Source organism: Aptenodytes patagonicus, chromosome 1 (assembly GCF_965638725.1).
Source record: "Aptenodytes patagonicus chromosome 1, bAptPat1.pri.cur, whole genome shotgun sequence".
In the NCBI taxonomy this organism is placed as follows: Eukaryota; Metazoa; Chordata; class Aves; order Sphenisciformes; family Spheniscidae; genus Aptenodytes; species Aptenodytes patagonicus.
Genome location: NC_134949.1, coordinates 112,296,401 through 112,308,984, shown reverse-complemented (window position 1 = coordinate 112,308,984; position 12,584 = coordinate 112,296,401). Strand labels below are relative to the sequence as shown.

Here is a 12,584-nt window from a genome sequence, read left to right as displayed (position 1 = left end):
ACACACTTCACTGGTTTTTCTATTCCCTCCACTAAAAACTTGGAAGTAAACAGAAGTGTATTTATATCAGTATTATAATCCTCCTACGGAATGACAGCCTTTGAACATTTCGAACATTATTCCTGATATGATACCAAGCTACATTACCATTCAGCTCAGTAACTGCCAGAATCATGCTTGAGAAAAGTTAAAATAAGTACTCTGTATGTCTCTAATCTTGTTTCACTTTATATGTTTCAATATTTTTCTTTCCCTACAGGCAACACAGACTAACACTCACAAATGAAAGAGAAAATAGAAATAATTATTTTCTGAAGTTTTTTAAGAAGCGAAGTACTCACCAGCAGCAAAATTCCATCCTGCACACTCCTTCCCATTTCAAGGCTCTGATTGATGCATACATATTTTAAAAGTCACAAAATGTTCCTCAGAACAATTGTTCAAAAGTTAATTTCTTAGTTTCTAAACTTAACAGCAGCACTTAACAGATTTCTCCTTGTATCAAAAGGTAGAGAAGACTTTCTTTCACCTTCTGTATTCAAGGGGTAAACAGTAGCAATGGTTCCTTCTTTCAGCTTTGTATCTAGCTTTAAATTATTCCTTTTAATTTTTAAGGGCCGTATAACCTAAGCAATGAGTCTCATTAATCACTACTGAATGATTTAACCCAGCCATTCAGTTCCAGATGCCCCTCAGTGCTAGAGATATGCTAATTCCTTCCAAGCTTTACCTCCTTTTGCAGTTGAAACCATAATTTTCCACATTGGTGGAGATTTTACTCCTTGCATGGGGCCTCCTGCCAATCATGTTTATGACTGGCAGTGGCACAGTGCAAGTTCCCTTCCACAGTTACATCAGACACCCTTTTGTTAAACGTCTTTGTTATATACATCCTCTCTCCTGCATTCTGCTGCTACAGCATCATAGTCCCAAACTCTACCCCCTCCAGTGACAACTCCTGGTTTGGGTAGCAAAAAGTAAAATAATTTGTTACTAGCCTTACCTTGTTTTCTTTTCTCCTTGTTTCCTCACACTACTTTTTTTTTTTTTCCCCCCTTTATCACCTCCTACCATTAAACACTTTGATTGTGAAGTATCTGTCAACTGCTGTACCTAGGGCATCAGTATATTCCAAAACCAGAAAGTTGCACTGACAGCGTTGTTTTGTGAGTGGGAGGTGAGGGGGGAAACATTCAGAATTTGCAAAACCCAGTCCTGAACCTGCCTAGCATCCAAGTGATCTCCCAGCACAAAGCTAGAGCAAGTGCCGAGTTTAACACCAGGTGCCAAGAGGTTTTGATAGAAGAAAAAGAGTAGTGACATTGCTGAACATTTGATCCAAAGTCCGTATTTTATGACCCTGTATTATGCATTTACCACAAATACAGGCACAACCTATTTTTGGATTTGGGGGGCTGCTATCCTTATCTTGGGCTTACATGCTTGGGCTTATTTGGCCAACAGGAGGTGTCTAGGTTGAAAAGTCTGCTTTTGACTGATGTTAGCAAAATGCACGACAAAAGTGACAAGCCGAGAAGATTCTAAAAAGAATACATACTCAAACACATTTTTGCTTGGCTTCTCACCCTACACAGAGCTATAGACGCAAATATAGATGCAAATTCAAAGGTATACAGCTTTTTTCAGTTAATTGGCTCTTAAGGAAATGTTCACCACAATCTCAATTTTCAGATGGGCTGAGTACCCACAGTGATCCATAAATGTTTGCAACTAAAGATAAAGTCAAACACTTAATGCAATTTAATTTAAACACTAGAATCAACAGTTTCAAAAGGCACTACTGATTTTAAGTGGCTTCAAATTTAGGCCATAGGTTCCCAACTTCAACAACTCGCAACATCCAGGATTACAAAAACCTGAATTTTAGTGTTCACTGAAAAATCAAGCCACTTTTTAAAGCATGTCCATCTGGTCGCTATCAAAACCCCATTTCTTTCCCCCTTTACCTACTTCAAAAGAAAGGGAAGTTCATCCCGTGCACACCTTTAGGCCTACATTATATCCTTGGCCATATATTATATCCTGATTTCTAAGATGAGAAACTGTTAATGTCTATCACGCTACTGTAGAAGCAAATAGTAAAATTAAATTCTTCTCTATATGAATTTAAAACTATGAACTGCTTTATATGTCTAATCTTAAATGTAAAGGCAGTTAAGCAATTAGATAAGAGGCAATATAACTAAGCCAGAATGTAAAATAAGTATCTTGCCTGGGGATATGCAAATTTCAGAATGCACAAAAAAGCTAACCAAGCAAGTTTTAATGCAATACTAGCATGAAACAGTTTAACAGTACTAAAGAAATCACAATTCTGATTTATGTACAAGACAGTTAAAGGAGCAGAAGACAAAGACTACAAAACTGAGTAACATCAGAAGTATACAGACTATACAGTTCTCTCACATGACTGTCACAGATGACTTCAGATTTCATTGGTTGGAAACTGACCCTCGCTATACCCTGCACTGCATGTCTGAGAAGACAGGTTGTTCCAAAATTGAGCTTATCCAACTGCTAATTCACTATGCAAGATGAAGAAAATAAAATATTAAGTTTAAGATTTTAAATCCAGAGCTCAGCGCGGGCTTGTCAGCTTTACAGATCTTTAATCTACAGTAAGGGGTGCTCATATTATTTTAATCATTCACTATATTAGCATTAGACTTAAGGTAATGCAACACCATATTGAGCAAATACTTGCCAACAGAAAAGGGCAGCTTGAGTAATTTTGCATATCTGACTACGCATTTCTTCAAAGAAAGTATAGGTATTTCAGGACTGCAGCAGTCCCGAAAACATGCTTGTTTTCTGATTAAAAAAATATTCATACCATTTCAATAATATTATATTCAATTAGCCATTTTGGTCTAAGCTGAATTTATAGTAAGTTATATTTAAATTAAATGCTCTATTTATTTAACTTAGTGATTTACTTAAATGTAAATAAATATAACCTTTAACACCGTACAGAAAGCCCTATGCCCCTCTAAAGGTGTAAAGTCTGGTGGCAGAAAATAAGAGGTGAATGGGAGTACATTGTGGAATTTACCTCTACCACCAGCCAGCAAACCCACAGAGGTACTCTCCTCTTGTTTAGATATGGAATCCAATCGTTTGTTATGGAATTTCTTTGAAAGCCAAGTAAGAAAGAAATCTTTAGCAACATATTTACTATTTTGTGAAAGTATATATGCTAATACAAGCATTCTATGTATGTCAGCAGTCCGACTGAGAAGATGAATACCTAAGATGTCTTTATTAAAAACCTGATCTTTTTATGCACTAGCTGTGTCAAGTTTATATAAAAAAATCCCTTAAGATAAAAACCAAATGTGTTAAAAATGAGGTTGAAGATGACATAAAACAATGCTATTGCTGTTATTAAAATCCATGTATCGAACATCTACATCAGAAGGTGAAGTGCACACCCAAGTTACACCACCAGGGCCTTCACTCCTCCTGCAGCAACACGTGAACATCATTTCACTAAAAGCTAGATGGAAAAGTGCTCAAGTTCTGTGTAGTTCTTTGGATAGTGGTGCTGAAAGCAACTATGAGTAAGCTTGAGGGCCTGAAATGCAGTTTTCACAAAGATGCAAAGCTGCTTTTTAAACTTTTAAAACATGCTGATCCTTTATTTAGATCTACAAGCGTATTCACTGCTGATTAACAGTAGATCCTCCTTCCTAATTTTCCAAGTTTCTGTTTCTGGAAGACACAATTAACATCACTTTCCACTAAAAAAAGTGAAGGCAAAAGGTCTTCTATTCCCCTTCTCAGCACAGAGTTCACCTCCTTTTGGTAAGGCCACCTTGAGGATGTACCATTCAATAAACCGTTCTGTCCTCAGCAAAGGAGAAATGACTTCTCTGTTCACAGGTGTGAAGGGGAAGATGCAGAATGCTCTGTTAACTGCAGCTGCTCGGACAACAAGTAGGCTCTAAATTAAAAGACTGGCCTACCACCATTCACAAATCACATTATTTTCAATTTATCTATTTTGTTTTAATCAGTCATATACAGACACACATCAGTCTTGGTCAGAAACTTTCCTAAGCTTCAGAACAAGAGAGGCATGGAAAATATCTACAGATGTCAGAGAACCCTAGAATAGTTCTCAATATTTGACAGTATTTAACTTCATATACTCCTTCACTTTCCCACTAAAAATAGTTTCCTAACTTTATTTTCAAAAGACATGGAAAGAAATAGAATATACTTTCCTTAAGCCTCTATTCATTGTTTTATTGAAGTGTAGGACATTTCCCCTATTACTTATACGTGAAAAGGATACTCAGGGGAAGTTAAATGAGAATAAAAACTTGCCAATCTCTCCCTCTGGCTGACTTTGTGCTGTTGTTTTAACACCAATTAAAACATATACATTCCTGGTCTGAGAGGCCTACCCTCGTATCTCTTAACAAATGTTCCAGAATCGTATCTTATCATTTTTGTGGGTAAATCTGAGTAAATACACCATTTTTCTAATGAAATCATTGTGTCAACTAACAAAGAAATTCTGGCATCCAGAATTAAATTCAACACCATCTTATTTCAAAAAAGGTTACCATCATCTTCAGGGAAAGGTAACTTCCAGTACCTGGCCTAAGTCTTTCAGTATCCTGATTATTAACTTAGCTCTTTAAAAAATGTAATACAAACAACAGAATAACAGAACTCTGCACATCTGACTGACAGCTGAAGTCATTATCAGCTTCCCAGCTGCTCCTCTTTTTCACCTGTTGAGATTTTCCATAGTACCAAGTCTCAACTGTGCAAGTTCAACATAGCTGGCTGCCATCTATGGCCCATGTCTGCAGACCAAAACATTTGTTCTCGTACGACATTTTCTTTCTTCACGTAAAATGCCCTTCTACCCACACCAATTCAGCACTGATTTAAGGCTGACGCAATAATCAGCCAAGAGGCATCAGCGTATGTGTGAAACACGCTATTATAGTCAAACAGCAGTATCAGGACCTACACAGGTAATCCTAAAGAAGGTATGAAGAGAAGGTATATACTAGTAAATTATCTGCCCTTAAATGCACCTCTAACTTTCAAGATACTTAAGAAGAGCATTTCTTTGTAGCTCTACTCTCACCTCTTGGTCAAGTTTCTAGTCACTAACAGGAAAATACACTTATTTCCCCTGTTTACACAATTTATTGGACTTAAAATACACCTCAGTCACTACTTCAGTTATTTCACTATTTACTTTATAATTTTATGAAGAGGCACTCAGGTGAAAAGTTGAGGAAGGTTATCACCACTGAATGAGATTATATAGCAGAATACACAAATAAAATGTGTCAGGACCTCAGCATATAAAATTCTTAAGTGCCCTTTAGTTTGCTTGGAAAGAGCAAAGTTCCTACTAACTTCCTGACCGCAAAATAACCTCAAAACATTAACAACTATTGACAACAAAAAGCCTCATTCCTAACCATTCAAGTATACAAAAACACCAAAAAAATCGCAACAATAACTTATACATTGACAATGGTGATCTTCACTATGAAAGAGAAATATTTTGAAGAAGAATCTAAAACAGCTACCAGGACACCAAGCCAAGTGACCGTTATTCACACAACGCATTTAACGATGACAAAAATAATAAGTTGTAGAAGCTGAGCAAGTGACTGGACTTACTAGACCCAGCATATTATTAAATTAATTAGACAAAGCTATCCCCTAATGAGACATAATATTGTCTCATTACTTCACAATCCTTGTTTAAGACTGTGAAACAAAACTCTTCTAGTTATTTAGGAAAATTAAGTGCCAAACCAAAAACAGTATTATTTGAGAGCGAGGAAATAGGTTCTCAGATTCTTAAGTACAGCAGCAGATTTCTGTCTTGAGTGCCTAAATATTTTCTCTCTCTACTTCTTACAAAAACAAGGTTGGTTTTGATCCCCCGTTGGACCTCTTTGGCCATCACTTCCAAAGCAAATTATGAAACATCATTTGGCATGGATATCACGTTAATATTTGACATTAAACAACATGTTACCTAAGTGTCACTAGTTTCTGACAATATTTGTAATGGTCCATCTATCTTTGTAGATCCAATCAGAACCTTTAGCCTGTAGACTTTGGGCAGGAGATTCAGGAGTATCCTTCACATAAATTCATGTTTTCTAATAAAATCTTATGGACAGTACACAGTAATCCTCCAAAATTCCGTACCCTGAACATTACAGATGATCCCTGCTAATGAAAATACTGTGCTGCTTCAGGACAATAGTATGGGACTACATGACATAGAAGCAAGAAAACATCTGACAACCAACACTGACTGTATTGAGCAAAAGTCAGCTGAAGTGTTTTCTGTTTTAAGCAGGTATCCAAATTAATTGCTAAGGTATATGAAAAAGTGTCTCTTTCTAGTTGAAAGGTAACAAAAACCACACTAATGCAAATTGAAAAAAACAAGTTTGATCTCTACAGATACTATCAGTACTCACAAGGATAAGTGGTTTTGAGTCAGTCAAACACCTGGATACTTGGAGAATATTCCATCCCAAGTAAGGAATTATCCATTTCATAGCATGTGGTTATTTCTTTTCTAGCTTGAAGTCCTCAAACACAATGCAAGCGTGGCCAGCTTCAACTGTAAGCATCTGACACAATCTTTCTTAAACATTCTCACAGTAAAATTACTTACACCCGCACACAATGCAATAGGGGTAGGTGAAAAACACCTGGGTTTTGTTTTCTTGGGTGACTTACTTGCTTTACAGATTATGCACTTAAGACTTTCATAATCCTTTGAATTACTGTGTAATATTTTTAAAAATCTCTCTTTTATTTTATTACTATTAGACAGATATGGAAAAAGAGCAGAAACATTTCCTGAAATACTCTACCACTTCATGAAGGGAAGCTTCCCCCTAAGTACAAACTTATGAGACAAACAAACAAAATGTATCAAAGAAATGACTGATTTATTTACTCCAATAGGTAGGCTAGTCAACTGGAAAGGACTTCAGGGACACTCCATGGACGCCCCTTAAACTATTAACCATCAGAAGATAACTCTCCCATGAAGGAATACAAGAGACAATTTTGCCCTCCACTGGCTAGAACTATCACTGGAAACCATGCCCGCCTTGCTGCTGTCAGAGCTGCCTCTGCTATGCTTTCATACAGCATGAAAAGCCCTCTTGAGCAAAGGTACCAATCCCATTTGAAGTACAGTAATTAGTACAGGATATCATGGACAGGAAAGGGGGAAAACATGTTGAGCAGCTAGGAATCAGCTATGCAGTGAAACACCTCATAGAAATATAAAGATTTCTGTGGAGGGATCAGGGGAAAAAAAGAAAAAAAAAAAAATCGAACAGTAACATATTTAGCCTTGAGAACTGCTAGAGCAGCAAACACACGTGGAAAACCAGAACCTTGACACTCATTCCCAGCAAAAGCGTTCTGCATGTTACTCTCCAGATAACTGAAAGCTTTTATTTTCCAAACGTATTAATTTGATGATGCTGCTTCTTGGGGGATGGAGAGATGAAAACTCTATGGATTATGAAGGAAAGACTGCCTCAAAATGGAGGAAAAAGGGCAGAGTGCAGGTAAACAGTCAAGAAAACAAGGATAACAGAAAAGTACCCCTTAAAGCAATTTTTATTCTTATCTTTATGCAAAGAAGCATTGAAATTACACTGGGAGAATAAGGGAGGAAAGATGCTATATTCCAATGCTCAAAATTATTCAAATTTAAATTTATTCAACATTTATTAACCACAGGCTTAGATGAAAGAAGGTACTTCACAGGGTTGCACAGAGGCAACACCAGGGTAAAAATTAGGAGTTTTAAATTCTAAGTGGTTTACCAATTACTGTTTTAACAAACACTAACCCACTTACCTTTCTATTATTAAAATTTTCCTCCTCCCCACCCCCCAATTATTTCCCACCTCTCAGTAGAAGTTTCTAACATCCCATTTGGAGTGTGGCCACACAAACCGTTCAGTATTGGGTGTGAGGGAAGTGAAAACCTTCAGGGCAAAAGGGAGGAAAGGATCAATCTACTTGCAAGCAGATCAGCTGTCAGTAGAACTCAAAGGATTTCAGTGTGGAAACTGCTGTAGATGACTCCTGTCCTTCCTTCTGCACCGCAGCCATCTGCCCTCAAACTTCATCCTGCCAAAGGTTTCTGGCATCTCCATTGTTCTAGGCACAAGACCGACTTGATCACACTCTAGCTGAGGGGAAAAAGAAACCCCTCTGGTGAGACAGTTGGAACAAAGTTATTCCCTGGTGTTTGTCTCTATTTTTGTTACTGACTTAGCTTACATGGCAAAATTAAAAACCTCCATAAAAATTCATGGCTTTTTTTCTTTTTTTCCTGTCCAACAACTCAGCTGGAATCAACGTGATTAAAGAGAACATCCCCATCCTGAGGGGAAAAGAAGAAAAAAAAAAAAAAAAAATCAAAAAACCTTACATCTTACTCTATTGAGCATTTATGTGATAAATAGATGAGAGAATTAAAAAAAAAAAAAAAGCCCACACACAAAAACACCAAACCAAACAACCGAACTGTTTCTTAACTTGGAGTTCAAGATACCCCAGTACAGAACTGAGTTACAGAGTACATTGTCTATGAAGTCAACTTTTCCACAGTGGGGACGATCGGCATGAAAGACTTACAAAGAGCAAATTGGTGAAAAGGCTCTTCCCCATTCCAGTTGTTTCTTCTATTAGATAAAGAAGGCAGTGCAGAGAAAAGCAAATTAAAGATGTCATGACAGACACAGTCAAAAGTGAACAGGGTTAGAGTTACTTTCTTTTAAAAGAGAGATGCAGCGCTTTCCATATTCAAAGCCACAAGAAGCAAACCTAATACCTAAGAACAAAAATTTAATAGTTAAATTTATGATATAATCTAGAAACAGACATAAGTTATTGCATTTGGTGACATAATTAAGACTTAAAGCTTCAGGCAGTGTACTTAAGTCTTTCAAAAACTTCATTCATTCATTTACTGACCAGGTGTCTCATGCTACCATAACTTTAATGACTCAAAGGGGTCCTCAGCAAACTTATAAAAATCAATTAACGTAGAAAAGTTAGCGCCCAAACTAACCTTAGCTATAACACTGCATTTACCCGTAGCCTAATACGCGACAACAGGCGTTGTTGAGAACGGGAAGAAATACTGCAGGCAGACAAATCCGGCCTCCTAAGAGCAACAGGAAGCTTACGCAGAAACAAAAACCAAAACCCCGAGCACCTTCACGACTACTCCGGTCCACATGAACACCCCCGGGGTATCTGGGCCGAGCACTGTGACGGGCACGCCACCGCGGAGCAGAGGGATGCATATTCCTTTTGAAGTCATTACACGCAGCTCTTTATCACATTCCTCGACACCACGATTTGATAGGGTGCTTACACAGCGCAAAATCTATCAACAATACCCTATTAGTACGACCCTATCTTTAATCTACAGGCACGATAAGATGCCCCAACACGCATAAGCCCCGCGCAAACAGTGACTAATGACCATTAATCCCCCCTATCTCCTCAGCGATCTCTCCCGCTCCCATTTATCACGCTGGCGCTTCACTTCACACACGTGGGTAAACTTTAACCGCCAAGGTGAAGCAAAACCTGTCCCCAAGCCCCCCCCCCCCCCCCCCGACCGCCGTGCTTCCCACCCGGGGCGGGGGCGTGGGGTTAACCCCTTCACGCGTGGGCCCGCGGCCCGGGCTGCCCCCCGCAGTCCCGGCGGTTGGGAGGGGGGAACGGCCGTTAACGGACCGCCCGGGGGAGGGTGCGCGGTACCTGCGGCCTCTCCCCTGGCGCGTTATCCGTGGGGAGCCACAGCCGAGCTGAAGGCGCAGCCCACCTCCCGCGGGAGGACGGGGTCACTTCCCGCCGTCCCCTCACCGCCGGGGTTCATCACCAGTCGTGGTGATGAACATCAAACGACCCCCGGGAGCTGCCGGCGGGGGGAGGGGGTGCCGCGGCCGCCCGCAGCCCTGGGGCCGCACCCGGCGCCGCGCACCTCCCTCCACCCCGGTCCCCGCGCCCAGCCCCGGGCAGCCCCCGCCCGCGGAGAGACCACGGCCGGCGGCAGCTCCCCTCACCGCGCCTGGGGCAAACGCGGTCTGGGCGCCCGCCGGGGGGAATTAAGCTTCGTTTCCGAGGAAAAAAGGGGTTCGGGAGGCGCGGAGAGGCCGACCAGCGCATCGCCCCCCCCCGCCAAGCCGGGGCGGGCGGCGGGAGCGCGGCCGCCGCCGCGGCCTCGTATTTGACTCGGCTATGTATGGTGGTTACCTGAGGTGAGACATATGAATCCAAAGAGGTAAAAGTGAGCAAACTCCGCGATCATTGTCCTCGGGTGGCGCCTGCAAGCAGTCTCATGCCAGAAGAGCGGGGGGAGAAACGAAGAGCCCCCAGTTGTAATTCCACAGAAGCTTAACGTAAGGGAGGTTTCCTAATCCCGTCGGACTCCCAGGGCGAGCCCGCTCTGGGGAGAACGCTGTCAGATCCGCGGGGCTCCAGCAGCACGCCAACTGCGGCCGGCCTCCCCTCTCCTGGCCCGGGCTTTCCTAAGCGGCGCCTTGACACTTCCCAGGACCATCCGAAGCGACAGGAGAAAACAAAAGATCCTCCTCGAGTCCCCGCAGCCGAGGTCCGCCGCCTCCCGATCACAAGTTGCTGCTCCGGCCCGAGACTTTGCTTTGGGTGCCCGGGACGAGCCAGTAACGGAACGCAGCCGGGACGGGTACGGACCGGCCACCGCCGCCCTCCGCGAAGGCGAGAGGCGGGCAGGGAAACGCTCTCCGCAAGTGCCCCGCCAAGTCACTGGGCAGCCGGCGCAGGCGAAGGGCGGGCGGCGGTGCGGGGAGAGCGGCGGGCAGAGCGCGGCGGCGGAGCGGCGGCAGCCCCCGCTCCCATCACGGGGGAAGGAGGCGGGCGCGTCGGGGGCCGCGATGGAGCCCGGCCGCAGTCAGGCGGGGCGGCGGGCAGGGGAGCCCCGGCGGCAGCCCCTCGCCCTGCCTAGCATCGCCGCCGCCCCCTGCACGCGGGAATCCCACACTCGCCCCCTCCCCTGCGCCAGAGGAGGGTACAAGAGGGGCGAAGGAAGGAAAAGAGAAAGAAAGAAAGAAGAGAGAGGGCGAGCAAAACTTCCCCGGGCCAACGCCCCCAGCCACCCACCCCACCCGCCCTCGGTGCAGCACAAGCAGCGGCGGCGGCAGGAGGAGGAGAAGGAGGAGGAGGAGCGGCTCCTCGCCTTCCTCCGCCGCCGGGGCAGGGGTGCACGACTCAGGCGGGGCCGAGCCTGCCGCGCCTGAACTTTCTGGTATCACGCCGAGCCCCTCACGGCTGCCGCGGGTTTCCCCTTTCCCCTCCCGGCCGCCTTCGCCTTCTCCCCGCGCTGCTGCCGCCGCGGCAGGTCTGGTGCCGCCTCAGGACACCTTAAAGGAACCGCACCTACACGGCCCCCGCACGCCCGGCGCGGCCCGGCCCGGCCCGCCCCGCCGGATCCCGCCCCGCCCCGCACGGAGCCGGAGCCGGCACCGCCTCCCGCCCCCTCCCCCCGCCGGCCGCCGCCGAAGGTAACTCGCGGGGCGGCTCCCGCTCTCGCCGCCCCCAGCCGGGCCCCGGTGCCCAGCATAGACCCCTCCTCCCCCACCTCCGGTCTGAGCCGGGGGCAGGGGGAAGAGACCCCGGTCTGAGCCGGGGGTAGCGTCAGTCACAGAAAAAGTTCAGATTCCTCCCCTGAAAACAAGCAAACAAACAAAAAAAACCCAGCTCGTGTGTCCGGAACCCCAGTCCCCAGATGGAAAATCGCATGAGGCCTCCCTCGAGGTTACTGACGGTTTGGTTCACTGTTACCAGGCGATTCTGCACCGTTAAGCACCTGCTCACTACCACTGTGCAGCCAGCGCGGGCCCACAGCAGGTAGGGCCACAGCCTGCCTTTCCCCTCACAGTTTACCTGACTATTTTCATTTCCTTTCCTCTGCTATAATGATCAATGGCACTAGCAAGTGGCATTGTGGGCACGTACAGCATTGTCTGGCATTCCCAGTGGAGCGAGGAGACTGCCGTTTGCCAGATGATCCCTAGTGCCTGCTCCAGGCGTGGACCAAACCTCTGGGACAAGCATCCTCAAATCCTTGCTCCTGCAGCTGGGCACATGGACAAATACTATGCAGAGGTACACGAGCAGGTCTTACAGTCAACTCCACGTGGTTGTGATAGGTTTATCTCATGCCACGAGAGGTAGTGGTAGGGCAAGAAGGCTTAACACCGTACGTGAAAAGGGTAGGTGTACCTGCAAGAAAGATCACTGCCTGACAAGTCGGACTTACGGCAGCACTACCATCTCACTGCAAAGCTCCAGCTATTCCTAGGTTTGATTCATTAGGTTATGAGGATTGAATGAGATGTAAAGAGAAATTTCATTTCCAAGAAGCGTGTTGAATATATTAACCCCATTGCAAGCGAGCCTTTTCTTGCAGTGGGATAATAAAACACCAGAGAAAGAACCTTCCTTTACTTCCTGTCGCAGGATTTATACGCGCCCCACAT

The 12,584-nt window shown here is 44.3% G+C and overlaps 1 protein-coding gene across 6 annotated transcripts in view; it reads right to left on the bottom strand.

Moving 5' to 3' along the window:
• The window catches only part of ROBO1 (roundabout guidance receptor 1), a 777,783-nt gene that overhangs the window by 325,351 nt on the left and 439,848 nt on the right, over positions 1-12,584 (bottom strand). The window contains exon 1 of one of the 6 annotated variants that reach the window (XM_076351873.1): positions 10,321-10,892. The exons of the other annotated variants lie outside the window; for them this stretch is intronic. Coding sequence (XP_076207988.1) covers positions 10,321-10,375 — 55 coding nt within the window. The 5' untranslated portion in view covers positions 10,376-10,892. Of the gene's footprint in view, positions 1-10,320; positions 10,893-12,584 lie in introns of those variants that run through there. 6 annotated transcript variants of the gene reach the window in all.